This window comes from Xenopus tropicalis, chromosome 6, assembly GCF_000004195.4.
Source record: "Xenopus tropicalis strain Nigerian chromosome 6, UCB_Xtro_10.0, whole genome shotgun sequence".
Lineage (NCBI taxonomy): Eukaryota > Metazoa > Chordata > Amphibia > Anura > Pipidae > Xenopus > Xenopus tropicalis.
This window is the reverse complement of record NC_030682.2, coordinates 13,356,771-13,378,653: the sequence shown is the minus strand read 5'-3', so window position 1 is coordinate 13,378,653 and position 21,883 is coordinate 13,356,771. Positions and strand designations below refer to the sequence as shown.

Genomic DNA, 21,883 nt, shown 5'->3' with positions numbered 1-21,883 from the left:
TGTGTAACAGTGTCATTTAGAAATAAAAAGTACCCCATAAAAATAATAAGTGACAGTTATAAATGTTACATTTGTGGAAAGACTGTAAAAAACACAAACTAGACATCATGTGAGTACTTTGTATGTGAGGAATCCAGTCCTGACACAGGTATAGTCACCGCACATAATGGCAGCCTGTTTGGCCCCTTATTGCCTCTGCAGGTGAAGCTGGAATTGTCCCGTCTCTACCTTATAATGGGCGATTTGGATTCCTGTGAGAGCCAATGCAGTGACTTGCTTCAGGATCACAGCTTGAAAGAGGAAGCAGCTATGGTAACGTGTCATAGGGCCCTTTTCACCTTACTGTCTGACTTTCTATGTATGATCTTCCATAGCAACAGTAATATTGCAAGCACTGGATATACACTGTGTGAGGGAATGCATATCCAGCAGCAATGTTATATACAAAATGCAAAGTTGTTTTTATATGTGGTCAGTATGAGAGAACTAACAGACAGGCAGGGCGTTTTATTTTCTGTATCAGTAGTTATTCTGTGTAGAAGCTGCCATGTCGTTTTGCAGATGAAGGGGAGGATAAGCTATGGGCGTATTCTATTATAGCGAACCAGGCTGAGAGATGATTGGTATAGGCCTTTGTAACTTAGCAGCCCAGCAACCTACAGTAGCAACCCATGTTGGTGCAAGCAATATATAGTAATAGGTATATTTTTTTATTTAGTTTTTTTTGCCTGAAGCTTTTTTAGGTGCTAATAACAAGGTTGCAGTTAAGTGAAAACATTTCTGTATCAGCCATTCAGACTGGGCTTTCACATGTATCTAGAAAAGCAAATAGGCGCTTTCTCTATACCTCATCCTGGCCCTGGGCAGAGTATTCTTGTCAAGCCGACTAGCCAGGAAGTCAAGTCAATTAGTGGGCCAGACTAGGAAACTGTAATGGCAGCCTAGGGGGGCATGAAAAAGGATAAGCAGTAGCCGACATGTTGACTGTATCCCAAGAACTAACTGAAATCCTACAATGCCCTGAGTTGGGGGTATCACTAAGTTGAACAAATAACATTACTTAAGTACTGAGCCCTGGAATTGCCACCTAAACAGCACCACTGGTCTCTTCCAAACAGCCCCATTTGCCCTACCTGTTCTCCAATAGCAGCGTGGCACAGCAGGGTTGGCAGGGGCAATCTTACACTTCTTAATGTTCTCTTGGAGGAAATAGCCGACACTCAGCCCTATCCAAACCTGGCTTTACCTGCACATTCTTAGATTCCCAAGATACGATTGCACAGTGTGAGATGCCGTCCACCAACCCAGCTGTGCTACTCTGCTTTTTGCCTACAGATAGGGCAGTCAGGGATGTTTTAGGGAGCATATTAGTGCAGCTTGGGAGGGTGGCATCTCCAGGGTTTGTTACTTCACTACTTGGCTTTCATTCTACTTTATACTACACTAGGTATCCACTGAATCCAGGATTCGGTTTGGGATTCTGCCAAGATTCAGCCTTTTTCAGCAGGATTCAGGTTAAGCCGAATCCATGCCTCTGGTTGAACTGAATCCTTAAAACCATGTGACTTTTTGTCAAATAAACATGGAAGTTAAAAAATTTTCATTGCGCGCTTCGCGTGCGGTTTAGTATTCAGCTGAATCTTTCACAAAGGATTCCAGGTTCAGACGGATCCTAAAATTGTGGATTGGGTGCATCCCTATACTGCACAACTGGTACCAGTGCCCCAAGGCAGAATCCTTACTTACTCCATCTGGTGTTTTGATAGATGATGGCAGACGTGATGTTTCGGAAACAGGATTACACAAAATCAATCGAACTTTTCCATCAGATTCTAGAAGAAAACCCAGGTGAGAACTGGCAGTTGTATTTGGGCAAGATGTGTTTTCCAAAGGGAAGCAATTAGAACTCATTTATTAAATGCAATGCATGGTGCCAAGTGCAAAAAAGAGAAGCAACTAACTTCGAAATGCCACCCGTTGGGCAAACCTACCCAGAGGGTTGCGCCTGAAGGCACAGATTTTTGTGCACCTTCCCGTGAATATGTGTGTGGCACCCTCAGCACAAGGTTCGGGGAGATCTGTATGTACCACTTACCTTCTGCTAGCACTGAGTACTGGGCTGCCTTGCCTCCGGCACTTTACAGTAGGATCTTTATTTCAGCACAAAGGATGCTGCACAGACTGCGCAAACCATTTCCTAAATCCCTAGTTGTACTTAGACAGCCGCCCAGCAGCCAATCAGCAGAACAATGGGAAGGGAGCAAGATAGCAGCTCCCAGTAGGTATCAGAATAGCACTCAATAGTAAGAAATCCAAGTCCGGCTTGGGACTCCTCCAGTTACATGGGAGTAGGAGAAACAATAGGTTAGCTGAAAGCAGTTCTAATGTGTAGCGCTGGCTGAAAGTTCAGACTCAGGCACAATGCACTGAGATGGCGCCTACACACCAATATTACAGCTACAAATACATTTGTTGGTTCAAGAATAGAAGTTTAAATGGCAGAGGGAATTATTTGCTGTGTAACAGTGTCATTTAGAAATAAAAAGAACCCCATAAAAATCAGGACATATCCTTTTAAGAGAGGTAATCAGTAAAGCAACCTGCCTTCATACTGCAATCTTTATACTTTATGGTATCACTTGCTTCTTGCTATTACTTGCTGTACAGAGAATCTCTCACATATTTATATATATATATATGTATATAATTGGAATCAAAGCCCTGGGGTTTATTCTCAGCAAGGAATCGGAGATTCAGGACAGATCTCGGAATAAAGAGAAAATCCCAGTGTTTTCCTTTCCCTCGGCTGTGCAGAAGGTTTCGCTCTGCTGCGATTTGCTTCTCCTAAGTGGTTTTTCATTGCAGATAACTTCACCGTACTGAGTAAATTAATTGACCTGCTCAGAAGAAGCGGTAATCTATCAAAAGCTCCCTCGTTCTTTGAAAGGGCTTTAGCTAATTCTTCCCGGACTGCACTGGAGCCTGGATTCAATTACTGCAAGGGGCTTTACTGCTGGTAAGTTTCCTGCCGGTCTCCAGATGGGGCTGCCGGGCCTCACTTATCCTTGTTGTTTTTCAGCTACCCCTGTATGTGTGAATGTAGAATCTGTTGCTCCCTGGGTGTTGATAAACTACAACTCCCATCAATGGGATGCTGGGTCTGTAACCCGCTGCTTGCTGTTAAAGGTATTGTCCACCTTTCAGTTAGCTTTTAGTATGATGTAGAGCAGGGGTCCCCAACCTTTTTTACCTGTGAGCCACATTCAAATGTAAAAAGAATTGGGGAGCAACTCAAGCATGAAAATGTTCCTGGGGTGCCAAATAAGAGCTGTGATTGGCTATTTGGTAGCCCCTATGTGGTCTGGCAGCCTATAGGAGGCTCTGTTTGGCAGTACAACTGGTCTGTATGCAACCAAAACTTGCCCCCAAGCCAGGAATTCAAAAATAAGCCCCTGCTTTGAGGCCACTGGGAGCAACATCCAAGGGGTTGGGGAGCAACATGTTGCCCCCGAGCCACTGGTTGGGAATCACTGTAGAGAGTAATATTCTGAGACAATTTGCAATTGGTCTTCATTATTTTATTATTTGTAGTTTTTTAGTTATTTCATTTTTTGTTCAGCAGCTCTGCATTTTGGAGTTTCAGCAGCTGTCTGGTTACTAGGAACCAAATTACCTTAGCAACCAGGGAGTGGTTTGAATGAAAGACTGGTATATGAACACACACACGTGTCAAAGCCGCACACCTGTCGCTGCTATGCTCCCTACAATAGTGGTGCAAGCCTTCCGCAGGACTGGCAGGTCCTTATCCTTATCGAACTGTTTCTGTAACGGAGCCGCACACACAAACATATGCAGTCGGGGAGCTTACCCCATTTATTATGACCACCCTGATCAATGTTTCGGGGGGATACACCCTTCCTTCGTCAGGATGGTATATGAACAGGACAGGACCTACGGTATAAAAAGTAACAATAACAATAAAACTGTAGCCTCGGGGTCAGTGATCCCCATTTGAAAGCTGGAAAGAGTTGGAAGAAGAAAGCAAATAATTAAAAAACTAAAATAATAATAATAATGAAGACCAATTGAAAAGTTTCTTAGAATGGACCATTCTATAACTTAAAGGTGAACCACCCCATAAGCATGTGGCAAGGTTGAGTACAACCAATCTCTGTAGCTGAGGTTTCCCTACTTTGGGGTCCCAAGCAGCGGCTGAGTGGTCCCGTGCATTGTTGGGCGTTTGGCTGATACAGTGGCCCATGTTTATTGTGTCTGTAAGCTTGTTATGGGGTAAGTGGGGGGAGAGATGAACAAACATTGGCTCAGTAGTAGTGCTGGGCGGTACACCGGTTTAACCGGTATACCGGTTTTTAAAAAAAAAACCATATGGTTTTTAAACATACCGCTACACCGGTATGCGCGCCTCCTGCTATTTTTCTTCAATTATATCCGGGTTGCGCCCGTGCACATGTGACGTCAGCGCGCACGCGACGTCGCTAGGACGCATCGCTGGAGGAACCACAAGTTGGGTAAGTTCTGCTGGGGGGTTGTGGTTGGAGTTGTGGGGGGGTTGTGGTTGGAGTTGTGGGGGGGTTGTGGTTGGAGTTGTGGGGGGGGGTGTTGGGGTTGTGGCGGGGGTGTGGGGGGGGTGTTGGGGTTGGGGGGGGTTGGGGTTGTGGGGGGGTTGGAGTTGTGGGGGGGGTGTTGGGGTTGTGGGGGGTCGGGGTTGTGGTTGGGGGGGTTGTGGGGGGGGAGTTGGGGTTGTGGGGGGGGTTGTGGGGGGGGTTGGAGTTGGGGGGGGCCACCAATATTTATTATTTATTTTTTATTTATATACCGTCAAATACCGTGATACCGATATAATTTTGAAAAATACCGTGATATAAATTTTTGGTCATACCGCCCAGCTCTACTCAGTAGACATCTGTACCCCCTCAAATAGCACATTTTATGCACTAGGGTTAACTTACCCTTTCTTTTTTCTCTCTATCAGGTACCTAGGGCAGCCTAATGATGCCCTGATGTATTTTAATAAGGCCCGAAAGGACAGTGAATGGGGCCAGAGTGCCGTCACCAGTATGATCCAGATCTGTCTCAATCCTGATAATGAGATAGTTGGGGGCGAAGTGTTTGAGGGCCTGGATGGGGATGACAGGTAATTGAGGATAATATCCATTACATCATTACACTTAGTTATACGCCGTAATATTAGATCTCATTCCCTTCCATTTCCTGTAGTCTCGTAGGAGACAGGCGGGAGTCTGAGATGCTGGGTGTCCGGACAGCTGAGAAGCTGCTGAAAGAGTTCCATCCGCGAACCCTGAACGGTCGGAACCAGTTGGCGCTGTTACAGAACCACTGCCTGATGGCCACGAGAGATACGGCGACAGTGGAAGTGGCACTGAGTGCACTCACAGAAATGGCCACTGCTGAGGTACTCACTGCCGCCTGGCTCTGGCCGCGGGGTTTACAGACACACAATGGCCTATTCTAAGCAAATTTGACATTTTTTATTTTTTATAGTTTTTGAATTATTTTCCTCCTTCTTCTGCCTCCAGATATAAAATGGGGGTCACTGACCCCAAGACCTAGAAAACAAAATGCTCTGTAAGACTACAATTGTATAGATATTGTTACTTTTTATTACTCATCTTTGTATTCAGGCCCTCTCCTGTGAATGTTCCATTCTCTTATTCGAATCAATGCCTGGTTGCTAGGATAATTTAAAACCTAGCAACCAGATAGCTTCTGCAATTGTAAAAGAGCCACTGAATAAATAGCTACATAACCATAATAATTCCATAATAGCCAATTGGAAATCAGCTCAGAATATCACTCTTGACATTATACTAAGAGTTCATATATATATATATATATTTATTATTTATTTATAAGGTGAACCACCATTAGCGAGGTGTGTTGTACAGTGATGCCTATCCACCTGCCTACAGTATAAACACGAATCCATCAGTGCACTGAATAAACACAATAACTGTATTTGCAATGACAATACTTAGGAATGGCTAATTGTATCTCTCATTAGAGCAAACCTGCCCATCTCTTTGTGCCCCTTTGCAGAAGGATAATGTGGCTGCCATCTTGGCTGTAGCCCAGGCCCTCATGATTCTGAGGCAAACCCCCCGAGCCAGGAACCAGCTCAAGCGACTGGCAAAGGTGAACTGGTCCTTGGCGGACGCAGAAGACCTTGAGAAGAGCTGGCTGCTCCTTGCAGACGTATACATCAAGTCGGGGAAATATGATATCGCAACAGAGTTACTCAAGCGTTGCCTGCTGTACAACAAGGTAGGGGGGAAAGGTAACTGGATGCTGGGAGTCACAGTGCTGTGTGATGTCATGGGGTAACTGGATGCTGGGAGTCACAGTGCTGTCTGTCATGGGGTAACTGGATGCTGGGAGTCACAGTGCTGTCTGTCATGGGGTAACTGGATGCTGGGAGTCACAGTGCTGTCTGTCATGGGGTAACTGGATGCTGGGAGTCACAGTGCTGTGTGATGTCATGGGGTAACTGGATGCTGGGAGTCACAGTGCTGTGTGGTGTCATGGGGTAACTGGATGCTGGGAGTCACAGTGCTGTGATGTCATGGGGTAACTGGATGCTGGTAGTCATAGTGCTGTCTGTCATGGGGTAACTGGATGCTGGGAGTCACAGTGCTGTGTGATGTCATGGGGTAACTGGATGCTGCGAGTCACAGTGCTGTGTGATGTCATGGGGTAACTGGATGCTGCGAGTCACAGTGCTGTGTGATGTCATGGGGTAACTGGATGCTGGGAGTCACAGTGCTGTGTGATGTCATGGGGTAACTGGATGCTGCGAGTCACAGTGCTGTGTGATGTCATGGGGTAACTGGATGCTGGGAGTCACAGTGCTGTCTGTCATGGGGTAACTGGATGCTGGGAGTCACAGCGCCATTATATGTATAGCACGACAGACTTTACGGACAGTTGCTTATTATTCTTCCCCCAGTGGATCTCACAATGTAGTGGCCCCATGACACACACAAACTAGAGTCTGATTCACCAAAAGGAAGGGGGTCTGTCTCGAAACTGTTTATATTTATTACATTTTTGTTTTCACAATAAATCCTCTTTAAGCTGCCTGTATGCTTTGTTGGATGGAAGTCCAAATGTGGTTTCCAAATTAATACCATCCAACTCCCGGGGGGGCAGCTATTGGATCCAGTTTCTGTGGTTGCTTTTTCCTATATATACGGATATACTTATATTGCTTTGTGATGATTTCAGTCTTGCTATAAAGCCTACGAATACCTGGGATTCATTATGGAGAACGAGCAGTCGTACAAGGACGCTGCGGCCAATTACAAGCTTGCATGGGATTACAGCAACCAATCCAACCCAGCAGTAGGTGAGTAGCTCCTCCCTCTGTGCGCGTAGAGCAGTCTGCCCCCCTGTGGTGGTGCAACCTGGTTCCACTGGGCTTTTAGGCATTTCCCCAGTGTTCCATTCACTTGGGTTAATTAAACAGGTCTCCTCGTTACCTAATTGCATGTTTGTGTCCCCCCCAGGCTTCAGGCTCGCCTTTAATTATTTAAAAGATAAGAAATATGTGGACGCCATTGATATCTGCCACAAGGTGAGTGCGTAGGCGCAGGGCACAGGGTTCCCCCATCGCTGCTGTGGGTGTGACTGACCCGTTCTGTATGTTTTGCTGCTGCAGGTTCTGACAGCCCATCCCACCTACCCCAAGATCCAGAGAGAGATACTGGCCAAGGCCCAGACTTCCCTTAGGCCGTAGTTTGGGCAGAAGCCTGGCACCTTGTGTCCAGCACATGTTGGAAAAAGATTTATTTTTATATTTTTGTTGCCAAAAAGGGTCTCAACTCCCCGCCCATGATTTCCACGGAAACAGCCAATGAAAACCCAAAATGAACTATTTAATGAATTCATATTTTTATATGCAGAAATCTATCCCCCATATGTAATAAAAGGCACTAAGTTTGCCCAGGAGCAGTAACCCATAGCAACCAATAAGATGTCTGCTTTTAACCAGGTGACCTGCTGAATGGTTGCTATGGGTTACTGCTCCTTGGCAAATGTAGTGCTTTTTATTACATAACCCAAACACATGTATGTATATTCAATGTCATTTAAAGTCCAATAAAGAGATTTTATATAAAGTTGCCTATGTCTGTATGATGGGCCTGGGGTGGGGCATCTCTCCAATAATGCAAGTTTAATAGGGGGCCCTGTACCTCAGGTATAAAGCAGTACTGAACCCCACACAGTGCTGTATTTATATATCTGTCCTCCATTCAGCAGCTACAGGGCTACTTGTATTTAGTAAACTGACCCCTTGAATTTTAGTTACCACGAATCTCCCTGTATTTGTCCTTCAAGCTGAGCCTTCAAACAACTTGTTATTTCCCCCAATTCTCATTTGGGGGGTGTTACTTCAAATATTACTGGCTGCCCCCTCACCCTCTCCCCTGCCCAACCTCTATCCACTGCCCTCCCTCTCCTCTGCCATCCTCTATCCGCTGCCCTCCCTCTCCTCTGCCCAACCTCTATCCGCTGCCCTCCCTTTCCTCTGCCTGTCTCCCCTCCCTCCCTCTCCCCTGCCCCCAGTCTCTCCATCTCCGCTGCCTGCCATCCCTTCCCTCCACTGCCCTCTCCGTTCCCCTCCCTCTCTACTGCGCTCCCTCTCCTCTGCGCTCCCACCCACCCTCTCCGCTCTGCTCCCTCCCTCCTGCGCTCTCCTCTGCGCTCCCTCCTGCCCTTTCCACTCTGCTCCCTCCCTCCTGCCCTTTCCGCTGTGCTTCCTCCCTCCTGCGCTCTCCTCTGTGCTCCCTCCCACCCTCTCCGCTCTGCTCCATCCCTCCTGCACTCTTCTCTGCGCTCCCTCCCACCATCTCCGCTCTGCTCCCTCCCTCCTGCACTCTTCTCTGCGCTCCCTCCCTCCTGCCCTTTCCGCTCTGCTCCCTCCCTCCTGCCCTTTCCGCTCTGCTCCCTCCCTCCTGCGCTCTCCTCTGTGCTCCCTCCCACCCTCTCCGCTCTGCTCCCTCCCTCCTGCACTCTTCTCTGCGCTCCCTCCCTCCTGCCCTTTCCGCTCTGCTCCCTCCCTCCTGCGCTCTCCTCTGCGCTCCCTCCTGCCCTTTCCACTCTGCTCCCTCCCTCCTGCCCTTTCCGCTGTGCTTCCTCCCTCCTGCGCTCTCCTCTGTGCTCCCTCCCACCCTCTCCGCTCTGCTCCATCCCTCCTGCACTCTTCTCTGCGCTCCCTCCCTCCCACCATCTCCGCTCTGCTCCCTCCCTCCTGCACTCTTCTCTGCGCTCCCTCCCTCCTGCCCTTTCCGCTCTGCTCCCTCCCTCCTGCCCTTTCCGCTCTGCTCCCTCCCTCCTGCGCTCTCCTCTGTGCTCCCTCCCACCCTCTCCGCTCTGCTCCCTCCCTCCTGCACTCTTCTCTGCGCTCCCTCCCTCCTGCCCTTTCCGCTCTGCTCCCTCCCTCCTTCGCTCTCCTCTGTGCTCCCTCCTGCCCTTTCCACTCTGCTCCCTCCCTCCTGCCCTTTCTGCTCTGCTTCCTCCCTCCTGCGCTCTCCTCTGTGCTCCCTCTCCGCTCTGCTCCCTCCCTCCTGCAATCTTCTCTGCGCTCCCTCCCTCCTGCCCTTTCCGCTCTGCTCCCTCCCTCCTGCGTTCTCCTCTGCGCTCCCTCCTGCCCTTTCCACTCTGCTCCCTCCCTCGTGCCCTTTCCGCTCTGCTCCCTCCCTCCTGCCCTTTCCGCTCTGCTCCCTCCCTCCTGCACTCTTCTCTGCGCTCCCTCCCTCCTGCCCTTTCCGCTCTGCTCCCTCCCTCCTGCGTTCTCCTCTGCGCTCCCTCCTGCCCTTTCAACTCTGCTCCCTCCCTCCTGCCCTTTCCGCTCTGCTTCCTCCCTCCTGCGTTCTCCTCTGCGCTCCCTCCTGCCCTTTCAACTCTGCTCCCTCCCTCCTGCCCTTTCCGCTCTGCTCCCTCCCTCCTGCGTTCTCCTCTGCGCTCCCTTCTGCCCTTTCCGCTCTGCTCCCTCCCTTCCTCTCATCTTTTCCGCTCTGCTCCCTCCCTTCTGCCCTTTCCGCTCTGTTCCCTCCCTCTCATCCTTTCTGCTCTGCTCCCTCCCGCCCTCTGCGCTGCACTCCCTCCCACCCTATCTGCTGCGCTCCCTTCCTGCTGCCCTCCATCAATAGAGAAAGTTTGCTTCCCCTATAGTTACTCCCCTGCTAAGTGGCCTGTAGGCTCCCGGTCACCCCTCAGTTTGGGACCCACCTCTGTACAGTCGCCTATGAGTTACATTTGCACCTCACCTTCCCCCCTGTCTGGGCAGAGTTCATCTAATATTGCTCATTGTGGGGGGGTTTAGTGGGCCTCCTAGAAAGCACCATAGCAGTTACATCCCCTGGTATCCAATTATTCTGTGCCAGACAGATCTAATTATGACAAATACCAGTTGGTTAAACTGCACACAGAATGCCTGTAGGGGGAATGAGCTCCATCTGTCTCATTAATAACACGGGATTAACCTTATTGTTACCGATGCAACACAAGCAGGGAATGTGCAGGCACTGACTGACTCTGGGCTTTATATATGGGGAGTCAGACACTGCAATTCCCAATGGTACAGTCCTGCCATGGTCTTCATACCAATAGCGCCCTACCCTGGGGCTTTCCCAGCATGCTCAGCCAGTCGCTGATCCCTTACACAAACCCTCTGTACCCAGAATATCATCAGGATAGAAATGCTCAGTGACTAATGGTAAGGGCTAATTCAAATGCCAGGCATCAAGCGGTGGCGCCCATGATAACATGTGCTAAATTACTATTTGTCACTATATTTGGTTCAGCCACAGAAAATAATATCCCTTTGTGTTTAACCCTGAACAGCTAGTGACATGCAGCTGAGGAAAACCAACCCGCACACTATTGCCCCAGTAGGACCCAAACCGCTGCCTTCTCCGTACGACTCAAACAGAGGGAACCTTAGGGAGCGGAGGAGGAGTTTACTTCCCAGACTGACCCACACCCAACCCACAATAGTCACCCAAATTTTAATCCAAACCCATCCGATCTGCGGATATACCTGTGGGTCCCGTAGCTTTTTGATCAACCTGCAAATCTATGAACAGGCTCTGTAGTAACCAATGTTATACCAACCTGATTATACTGAGCATTATATAACACTGACAGTAGAGGGCGCTAGTGCCACATTGTTGTTTCTCCTCAAGCTTATTGGCTGCTGCATAGTTTCCAGCTAAGGTTCCTGGCAACAATACACTCACCCCCTATATATTCTTGTGCTGGATAATGCAGTTACAGACCCACAAGCACAGCCATGAGTGCAAGCGATTCCTATAGGAATAACGGATAATGAAGTTACTATTAAACAACCAAGCGGTGCCATTTTTGCTGCCTTTTACATCTAGGAAAACTAATATAAAGGTGGGGGTGCAGTGTCTTCTCTATGCTCCTCCCATAGAAATTAATGGGGGGTGATGCGAGTGCTTTCCAGTTCAGCAGGGGGGGCAGCAAAACACTTTGAATCCCCCTCCAGTTCTTCACAACGACTGTCATGGTCTCCCAAACTCCCCTGAGTTGTATAAACAAACTGACACAGGCCAACCCTGGAGCTACTGCCGCCTTCAAAGGTTCCCACAACAGTCTGGGTCAATTGGTGCCGCACACTGGCGTCTAGAGGGTCTCGAGCAGATGCCAATTTGCAATTACACTGGAATTGTGGGAAAAACACTGCTCTGTGGGTAAAAAAAAACCCATGGCGATTTGCCTAAAGCTCTGCTTTGCATGTGCGACTTTCCAGAGTCCCCCAGAGTCACACTCAGTTTGGAACAGGAGCCGAGTGGATCTGTCGGCTCTTATGCTTTAATGAATGGGATTTTTCGTGCAATGATTGTGGGAATTTAGCACCATTGCAACTGCACTTGGTTGTAAATGACGTGAAGTATCTAAACCACTCTCTTATGGACGTATGTCTTTTTTCAACCCAACTTACTATGTTACTATGTTATGCTTTCTCCTGCCATTGACTCTGTCAGCCCATGCTGTGACCTGAGCTCTGTAGGGGCAATGTGCTCCACTGGGGCAAAGACTGATTAAATTACAGCGAAATATGTCAGTGCAATAGAAATTAATTATAATAATAGTGTTTTCTTAAAATGCAGCAATAACCATCTATGGCCAGCAGAGGGTGTTAAGGGTTCAGCTACTAAGCTCCAGTTCTAATGCAGTAATAACCAGCTATGGGCAACAGAGGGTGCTGATTTTCAGCTATTATTCTCCAGTTCTAATGCAGTAATAACCAGCTATGGCCAGCAGAGGGTGCTGATGTTCAACTTTAAGCCCTAGTTCTAATGCAGTAATAACCAGCTATGGCCAGCAGAGGGTGCTAATGTTCAGCTATTAAGTACCAGTTTTAATGCAGTAATAACCAGCTATGGCCAGCAGAGGGTGCTGATGTTTGGCTATTAAGTACCAGTTCTAATGCAGTAATAACCAGCTATGGCCAGCAGAGGGTGCTGATGTTCAGCTATTAAGTACCAGTTCTAATACAGTAATAACCAGCTATGGCCAGCAGAGGGCGCTGATGTTCAGCTATTAAGTACCAGTTCTAATGCAGTAATAACCAGCTATGGCCAGCAGAGGGTGCTGATGTTCTGCTTTAAGCCCCAGTTCTAATGCAGTAATAACCAGCTATGGCCAGCAGAGGGTGCTGATGTTTGGCTATTAAGTACCAGTTCTAATGCAGTAATAACCAGCTATGGCCAGCAGAGGGTGCTGATGTTCTGCTTTAAGCCCCAGTTCTAATGCAGTAATAACCAGCTATGGCCAGCAGAGGGTGCTGATGTTTGGCTATTAAGTACCAGTTCTAATACAGTAATAACCAGCTATGGCCAGCAGAGGGCGCTGATGTTCAGCTATTAAGTACCAGTTCTAATGCAGTAATAACCAGCTATGGCCAGCAGAGGGTGCTGATGTTCTGCTTTAAGCCCCAGTTCTAATGCAGTAATAACCAGCTATGGCCAGCAGAGGGTGCTGATGTTTGGCTATTAAGTACCAGTTCTAATGCAGTAATAACCAGCTATGGCCAGCAGAGGGCGCTGATGTTCAGCTATTAAGTACCAGTTCTAATGCAGTAATAACCAGCTATGGCCAGCAGAGGGTGCTGATGTTCAGCTTTACATTCCAGTTCTAATGCAGCAATAACCAGCTATGGCCAGCAGAGGGTGCTGATGTTCAGCTTTTATCTCCAGTTCTAATGCAGTAATAACCAGCTATGGCCAGCAGAGGGAGCTGGTGTTCAGCTATTAAGTACCAGTTCTAATGCAGTAATAACCAGCTATGGCCAGCAGAGGGTGCTGATGTTCAGCTTTACATTCCAGTTCTAATGCAGCAATAACCAGCTATGGCCAGCTTTTATCTCCAGTTCTAATGCAGTAATAACCAGCTATGGCCAGCAGAGGGAGCTGATGTTCTGCTTTAAGCACCAGTTCTATTGCAGTAATAACCAGCTATGGCCAGCAGAGGGCGCTGATGTTCAGCTTTACACTCCAGTTCTAATACAGTAATAACCAGCTATGGCCAGCAGAGGGCGCTGATGTTCAGCTTTACATTCCAGTTCTAATACAGTAATAACCAGCTATGGCCAGCAGAGGGGGGTGATGTTCTGCTTTACATTCCAGTTCTAATACAGTAATAACCAGCTATGGCCAGCAGAGGGTGCTGATGTTCTGCTTTAAGCCCCAGTTCTAATGCAGTAATAACCAGCTATGGCCAGCAGAGGGTGCTGATGTTTGGCTATTAAGTACCAGTTCTAATGCAGTTATAACCAGCTATGGCCAGCAGAGGATGCTGATGTTCAGCTATTAAGTACCAGTTCTAATGCAGTAATAACCAGCTATGGCCAGCAGAGGGTGCTGATGTTCTGCTTTAAGCCCCAGTTCTAATGCAGTAATAACCAGCTATGGCCAGCAGAGGGTGCTGATGTTTGGCTATTAAGTACCAGTTCTAATGCAGTAATAACCAGCTATGGCCAGCAGAGGGCGCTGATGTTCAGCTATTAAGTACCAGTTCTAATGCAGTAATAACCAGCTATGGCCAGCAGAGGGTGCTGATGTTCAGCTTTACATTCCAGTTCTAATGCAGCAATAACCAGCTATGGCCAGCAGAGGGTGCTGATGTTCAGCTTTTATCTCCAGTTCTAATGCAGTAATAACCAGCTATGGCCAGCAGAGGGAGCTGGTGTTCAGCTATTAAGTACCAGTTCTAATGCAGTAATAACCAGCTATGGCCAGCAGAGGGTGCTGATGTTCAGCTTTACATTCCAGTTCTAATGCAGCAATAACCAGCTATGGCCAGCTTTTATCTCCAGTTCTAATGCAGTAATAACCAGCTATGGCCAGCAGAGGGAGCTGATGTTCTGCTTTAAGCACCAGTTCTATTGCAGTAATAACCAGCTATGGCCAGCAGAGGGCGCTGATGTTCAGCTTTACACTCCAGTTCTAATACAGTAATAACCAGCTATGGCCAGCAGAGGGCGCTGATGTTCAGCTTTACATTCCAGTTCTAATACAGTAATAACCAGCTATGGCCAGCAGAGGGGGGTGATGTTCTGCTTTACATTCCAGTTCTAATACAGTAATAACCAGCTATGGCCAGCAGAGGGTGCTGATGTTCTGCTTTAAGCCCCAGTTCTAATGCAGTAATAACCAGCTATGGCCAGCAGAGGGTGCTGATGTTTGGCTATTAAGTACCAGTTCTAATGCAGTTATAACCAGCTATGGCCAGCAGAGGGTGCTGATGTTCAGCTATTAAGTACCAGTTCTAATGCAGTAATAACCAGCTATGGCCAGCAGAGGGTGCTGATGTTCTGCTTTAAGCCCCAGTTCTAATGCAGTAATAACCAGCTATGGCCAGCAGAGGGTGCTGATGTTTGGCTATTAAGTACCAGTTCTAATGCAGTAATAACCAGCTATGGCCAGCAGAGGGCGCTGATGTTCAGCTATTAAGTACCAGTTCTAATGCAGTAATAACCAGCTATGGCCAGCAGAGGGTGCTGATGTTCAGCTTTACATTCCAGTTCTAATGCAGCAATAACCAGCTATGGCCAGCAGAGGGTGCTGATGTTCAGCTTTTATCTCCAGTTCTAATGCAGTAATAACCAGCTATGGCCAGCAGAGGGAGCTGGTGTTCAGCTATTAAGTACCAGTTCTAATGCAGTAATAACCAGCTATGGCCAGCAGAGGGTGCTGATGTTCAGCTTTACATTCCAGTTCTAATGCAGCAATAACCAGCTATGGCCAGCAGAGGGAGCTGATGTTCTGCTTTAAGCACCAGTTCTATTGCAGTAATAACCAGCTATGGCCAGCAGAGGGCGCTGATGTTCAGCTTTACACTCCAGTTCTAATACAGTAATAACCAGCTATGGCCAGCAGAGGGCGCTGATGTTCAGCTTTACATTCCAGTTCTAATACAGTAATAACCAGCTATGGCCAGCAGAGGGGGGTGATGTTCTGCTTTACATTCCAGTTCTAATGCAGTAATAACCAGCTATGGCCAGCAGAGGGTGCTGATGTTCTGCTTTAAGCCCCAGTTCTAATGCAGTAATAACCAGCTATGGCCAGCAGAGGGTGCTGATGTTTGGCTATTAAGTACCAGTTCTAATGCAGTAATAACCAGCTATGGCCAGCAGAGGGCGCTGATGTTCAGCTATTAAGTACCAGTTCTAATGCAGTAATAACCAGCTATGGCCAGCAGAGGGTGCTGATGTTCAGCTTTACATTCCAGTTCTAATGCAGCAATAACCAGCTATGGCCAGCAGAGGGTGCTGATGTTCAGCTTTTATCTCCAGTTCTAATGCAGTAATAACCAGCTATGGCCAGCAGAGGGAGCTGATGTTCTGCTTTAAGCACCAGTTCTATTGCAGTAATAACCAGCTATGGCCAGCAGAGGGCGCTGATGTTCAGCTTTACACTCCAGTTCTAATACAGTAATAACCAGCTATGGCCAGCAGAGGGCGCTGATGTTCAGCTTTACATTCCAGTTCTAATACAGTAATAACCAGCTATGGCCAGCAGAGGGGGGTGATGTTCTGCTTTACATTCCAGTTCTAATGCAGTAATAACCAGCTATGGCCAGCAGAGGGTGCTGATGTTCTGCTTTAAGCCCCAGTTCTAATGCAGTAATAACCAGCTATGGCCAGCAGAGGGTGCTGATGTTTGGCTATTAAGTACCAGTTCTAATGCAGTAATAACCAGCTATGGCCAGCAGAGGGCGCTGATGTTCAGCTATTAAGTACCAGTTCTAATGCAGTAATAACCAGCTATGGCCAGCAGAGGGTGCTGATGTTCAGCTTTACATTCCAGTTCTAATGCAGCAATAACCAGCTATGGCCAGCAGAGGGTGCTGATGTTCAGCTTTTATCTCCAGTTCTAATGCAGTAATAACCAGCTATGGCCAGCAGAGGGAGCTGGTGTTCAGCTATTAAGTACCAGTTCTAATGCAGTAATAACCAGCTATGGCCAGCAGAGGGTGCTGATGTTCAGCTTTACATTCCAGTTCTAATGCAGCAATAACCAGCTATGGCCAGCTTTTATCTCCAGTTCTAATGCAGTAATAACCAGCTATGGCCAGCAGAGGGAGCTGATGTTCTGCTTTAAGCACCAGTTCTATTGCAGTAATAACCAGCTATGGCCAGCAGAGGGCGCTGATGTTCAGCTTTACACTCCAGTTCTAATACAGTAATAACCAGCTATGGCCAGCAGAGGGCGCTGATGTTCAGCTTTACATTCCAGTTCTAATACAGTAATAACCAGCTATGGCCAGCAGAGGGGGGTGATGTTCTGCTTTACATTCCAGTTCTAATACAGTAATAACCAGCTATGGCCAGCAGAGGGTGCTGATGTTCTGCTTTAAGCCCCAGTTCTAATGCAGTAATAACCAGCTATGGCCAGCAGAGGGTGCTGATGTTTGGCTATTAAGTACCAGTTCTAATGCAGTAATAACCAGCTATGGCCAGCAGAGGGCGCTGATGTTCAGCTATTAAGTACCAGTTCTAATGCAGTAATAACCAGCTATGGCCAGCAGAGGGTGCTGATGTTCAGCTTTACATTCCAGTTCTAATGCAGCAATAACCAGCTATGGCCAGCAGAGGGTGCTGATGTTCAGCTTTTATCTCCAGTTCTAATGCAGTAATAACCAGCTATGGCCAGCAGAGGGAGCTGGTGTTCAGCTATTAAGTACCAGTTCTAATGCAGTAATAACCAGCTATGGCCAGCAGAGGGTGCTGATGTTCAGCTTTACATTCCAGTTCTAATGCAGCAATAACCAGCTATGGCCAGCTTTTATCTCCAGTTCTAATGCAGTAATAACCAGCTATGGCCAGCAGAGGGAGCTGATGTTCTGCTTTAAGCACCAGTTCTATTGCAGTAATAACCAGCTATGGCCAGCAGAGGGCGCTGATGTTCAGCTTTACACTCCAGTTCTAATACAGTAATAACCAGCTATGGCCAGCAGAGGGCGCTGATGTTCAGCTTTACATTCCAGTTCTAATACAGTAATAACCAGCTATGGCCAGCAGAGGGGGGTGATGTTCTGCTTTACATTCCAGTTCTAATGCAGTAATAACCAGCTATGGCCAGCAGAGGGCGCTGATGTTCAGCTTTACATTCCAGTTCTAATACAGTAATAACCATCTATGGCCAGCAGAGGGGGGTGATGTTCTGCTTTACATTCCAGTTCTAATGCAGTAATAACCAGCTATGGCCAGCAGAGGGAGCTGATGTCCAGCTTTACACTCCAGTTCTAATACAGTAATAACCAGCTATGGCCAGCAGAGGGGGGTGATGTTCTGCTTTACATTCCAGTTCTAATACAGTAATAACCAGCTATGGCCAGCAGAGGGCGCTGATGTTTAGCTTTACATTCCAGTTCTAATACAGTAATAACCAGCTATGGCCAGCAGAGGGCGCTGATGTTCAGCTTTACATTCCAGTTCTAATACAGTAATAACCAGCTATGGCCAGCAGAGGGTGCTGATGTTCAGCTATTAAGTTCCAGTTCTGACACAGTAATAACCAGCTATGGCCAGCAGAGGGTGCTGATGCCACACAGTTAGGCTGCTGACCTACAGTTACTCCCGGCTCTGCCTATTGCACCTTCCTACTCTCTTTTTAGTCAAATCAGCTTTGGGTTTCCAGGAAGCGCCCTGTGTCCCTGCGTATAATGTAGTGAGAGCGCCAGGGCTTAGCACTGAGGCACATCTGCTCCTACTTACTGACCCCCCCCCCCCCCCCCCCCAAACTTCATGTCTTTATAGAATGATGTCAGTTCTTAAAGCAGAATTCTGGGTGTGTCGGGGAAAAAAAAGAGGAAAAACTTGGACATTTTCCAAACATTTTTTTTTTTGCCAGGGTAACAAGATCAGCAAATAGAATGTGTTTCTATAGCGACTGACCTCTGAGACAAAATACTATTTGCCTTTATTCCCCAGCAAGTCTATCTGGGGGGGTATTTGGTTTCTGGCGGATAATCCTGGGTTGGGGTCTGTGAGGAGCGGAGTTGTCTCTATTTACTCCCATTAGTATTGGGGTCTATGGAAGGGGCAGCGCTGAAGCCATGAAACAAGATTTTCTCATTACATTTTGGCCTTGAATATATATATTCACTTTCGGGGGGTTATTTGATACATTGCACACATGCTGCTGCCATGGCGATAACATGTCGCAGCTGTGGGTGGAGATATTCAGTCAAGGGCCCCTGTGTGGAACAGTGTAAGGGCCCCATAGGGCAGCACCCAGTATCCCACCCCCGGGGCCCATCATTAACTCATTGTGTGCAGCGGGAACACCATGTAACTATCATTGTGCTAACTAATTCCCACCTAAGGCACCGGCAGGAGGAGGGGGGTACCCCACACTAGCGCCAGTTATGGACCCCCAGGCACATCTCAGGGAATTGCTGCACATTCCCACAGCCCATAAAGAGTACCCCAAGGTTGGCAGAATGGGGGGGAATGGGGGGGAATGGGAGGAATGGGGTGAAGTGGGGTGAAGTGGGGGGGGAATGGGAGGAATGGGGGGAATGGGGGGAATGGGAGGAATGGGGGGAATGGGGAGAAGTGGGGAAATGGGGAGAATTGGGGGGAATGGGGAGAATAGGGGGAATGGGGAGAATGTGGAGAAATGGGGGGGTGGGGAGAATGGGGGGAATGGGGAGAATGGGGGGAATGGGGAGAAATGTGGGGAATGGGAGGAATGGGGGGAATGGAAGGAATGGGGGGAATGGGAGGAATGGGGGGAATGGGAGGAATGGGGGGAATGGGGAGAAATGTGGGGAATGGGAGGAATGGGGGGAATGGGAGGAATGGGGGGAATGGGGGGAATGGGAGGAATGGGGGGAATGGGGAGAAGTGGGGGAATGGGGAGAATGGGGGGAATGGGGAGAATAGGGGGAATGGGGAGAATGGGGAGAAATGGGGGGTTGGGGAGAATGGGGAGAATGGGGGGAATGGGGAGAAATGGGGGGGATGGGGAGAATGGGGGGAATGGGGAGAAATGTGGGGGAATGGGGAGAATGGGGGGAATGGGGAGAAATGTGGGGGAATGGGGAGAATGGGGGGATGGGGAGAAGTGGGGGGGGATGGGGGGGAATAGAGAAGTGTCATGTGTATATGTGTATAATAGGTACATACAGTGTGTGCATTGTGCCCCTCTGCCCCAGCCCCCAGGGGCAAATAGAAAGGTGCATTGTGCCCCTCTGCCCCAGCCCCCAGGGGCAAATAGAAAGGTGCATTGTGCCCCTCTGCCCCAGCCCCCAGGGGCAAATAGAAAGGTGCATTGTGCCCCTCTGCCCCAGCCCCCAGGGGCAAATAGAAAGGTGCATTGTGCCCCTCTGCCCCAGCCCCCAGGGGCAAATAGAAAGGTGCATTGTGCCCCTCTGCCCCAGCCCCCAGGGGCAAATAGAAAGGTGCATTGGGAGGAGTTTTGCCTGAAGTGAAGGCTTTGGTGCCACAGGAGGAGCCACAGGGTGTAGATATGGGAGGATGGAAAGAAGGGCAAGCGATTTGGGTTGAGCAGAAGAATTCGGGGGGTTGGAGAAATGGGGTATTGGGAGAATATTTGGGCTTGGGGGGATCAGCAGTGAAAAGAGGGTGAGAAAATGCACAGGATCCGGCTGATGCCTTAAAAGGGAAGAAATAGGAACAATAATAACATCTGGGGGGGGGGAAGAGAAACTAGAAAAGTCATTTATTTCTCTGAAGGAATTTATTTTGGTGGTACTGTCCCTTTAATGCCCAAGAGTGTAGCTTGCGCTCCAGTAATCATTAAACAGGGGGTTTCGCTCCCCAAATGACTCCTGCCTGTAGTTCTGCCACTCACAGGGGCATATTCCTATCATGGCTGTTATTAGTCATTGATCTGCAAGTGATAGAATTTGTATTTATTAACCCTTATTTTCCTGGAACTACCCCTACATAATTGGCAGCCCTATGGGCAAACAAAACATTACAGGGGGGAGATGGAGCCGGCCGGGGCTGGCAGCTGGAGCTGGCAGTGACACACACATGGGGATCAGTTCCAGATTGAGATGTGTAACTGGGCATAAGGGGCACAGTCAGAAAAGCCCCAAAATACTGATGTCGGTGCAACAAGCTCATCCCAGGCCCCCCCCCCCCCCTATTGTTTAAATGGGAAAATTCAGGTGCAATCGCCCCAAGTGTCCATCTTGCAACCAGGAAACCCAAGCTGGCAGGTCTCTGTCCCAGTGTGCACTGGGGTCCCAGGATTTAGCCACCCAGCCATCCAGGGGCTCCACAATACAACCCTACTTGGCCAATAGGCTGATCAAATGGCTAGTACAATATTCTGCCCCTATGGGGGGGGGGGGGGTTTCTTGTTCCTGCATTGCAATACCTGGAATACCAATAACTTTATATTACCTTTCAGTATAATATAGAGACTGATATTCTGAGACAATTTGCAATTGGTCTTCGTTTTGTATTACGGGTTGTGGGTTTCCAGTTATTTAGCTTTTTGCCTAGAAGCGCTCCAGTTTGGAATTTCAGAAACTATCTGGTTGCTAGGGTCCAAATTACATTAGCAACCAGGGAGCGGTTTGAACGAGAGACTGGAATATGAATAGGAGAGGGACCGAATAGAAAGATAATTGATAAAAAGTAACAATAATAATAATAAAACTGGAGCCTCACAAAGCAATGGTTTTTAGCTGCCGGGGTCAGTGACCCCCATTTGAAAGCTGGAAAGATTCAGAAGAAGGTGGCAAAAAATTCAAAACCTGTAAAAAAATAAATAATGCAGACCAATTGAAAAGTTGCTTAGAATTGACCATTCTATAACATACTGAAAGTTAGCCTAAAAGTGAACCACCCCCTAAGTAACTTGGAGCTCCCAGGCCCTGACAGCATAAAGGATAAGTAAACTTTTAAAAAAATGCAGAATTTCTGCAGCAATTAACTTTTTATTTGCCCCTAATATAAAGAATTTTGTAACAACAGCGCCACCTGCTGGTCAGTTCCTGTAACTGTAGGAAACCAGAGAAACTCAGGTATTGCCCCAGAACTCAGGCTTAGGGGCTCCCTAGATAAGCAATACAGATGGGAGATATATGGGTATCAATAGGGTGACATTCCATTTAGTTCCAAGCAGAGGAACACAGATCTACAAGCAGTTCCTCCTAATATGTCTGCGTGTAATTGGATGAAGCAGCGCCCAGACAGCAGCAACATCAGTGATTTATTGGCCATCGAAACGGTTAAATTGGGTGCAGAGAGGAGACTGATGTGGGGGGTGATGGGGATTTATTCCTTCTACCACAAAAATTAATGCTGGAAAAAAATAATTGTATCTGAGGC

The 21,883-nt window shown here is 48.0% G+C and overlaps 1 protein-coding gene across 1 annotated transcript in view; it reads left to right on the top strand.

The window, feature by feature from the left end:
* The window catches only part of ttc21a (tetratricopeptide repeat domain 21A), a 30,664-nt gene extending 22,508 nt beyond the window's left edge, over positions 1 to 8,156 (top strand). Inside the window, exons 21-29 of the mRNA XM_002932487.4 lie at positions 202 to 312; positions 1,767 to 1,848; positions 2,866 to 3,016; positions 4,994 to 5,155; positions 5,239 to 5,434; positions 6,079 to 6,303; positions 7,264 to 7,384; positions 7,545 to 7,612; positions 7,697 to 8,156. Coding sequence (XP_002932533.2) covers positions 202 to 312; positions 1,767 to 1,848; positions 2,866 to 3,016; positions 4,994 to 5,155; positions 5,239 to 5,434; positions 6,079 to 6,303; positions 7,264 to 7,384; positions 7,545 to 7,612; positions 7,697 to 7,774 — 1,194 coding nt within the window. The 3' untranslated portion in view covers positions 7,775 to 8,156. The remainder of the gene's footprint in view (positions 1 to 201; positions 313 to 1,766; positions 1,849 to 2,865; positions 3,017 to 4,993; positions 5,156 to 5,238; positions 5,435 to 6,078; positions 6,304 to 7,263; positions 7,385 to 7,544; positions 7,613 to 7,696) is intronic.
* The last annotated feature ends 13,727 nt before the right edge of the window (positions 8,157 to 21,883 follow it).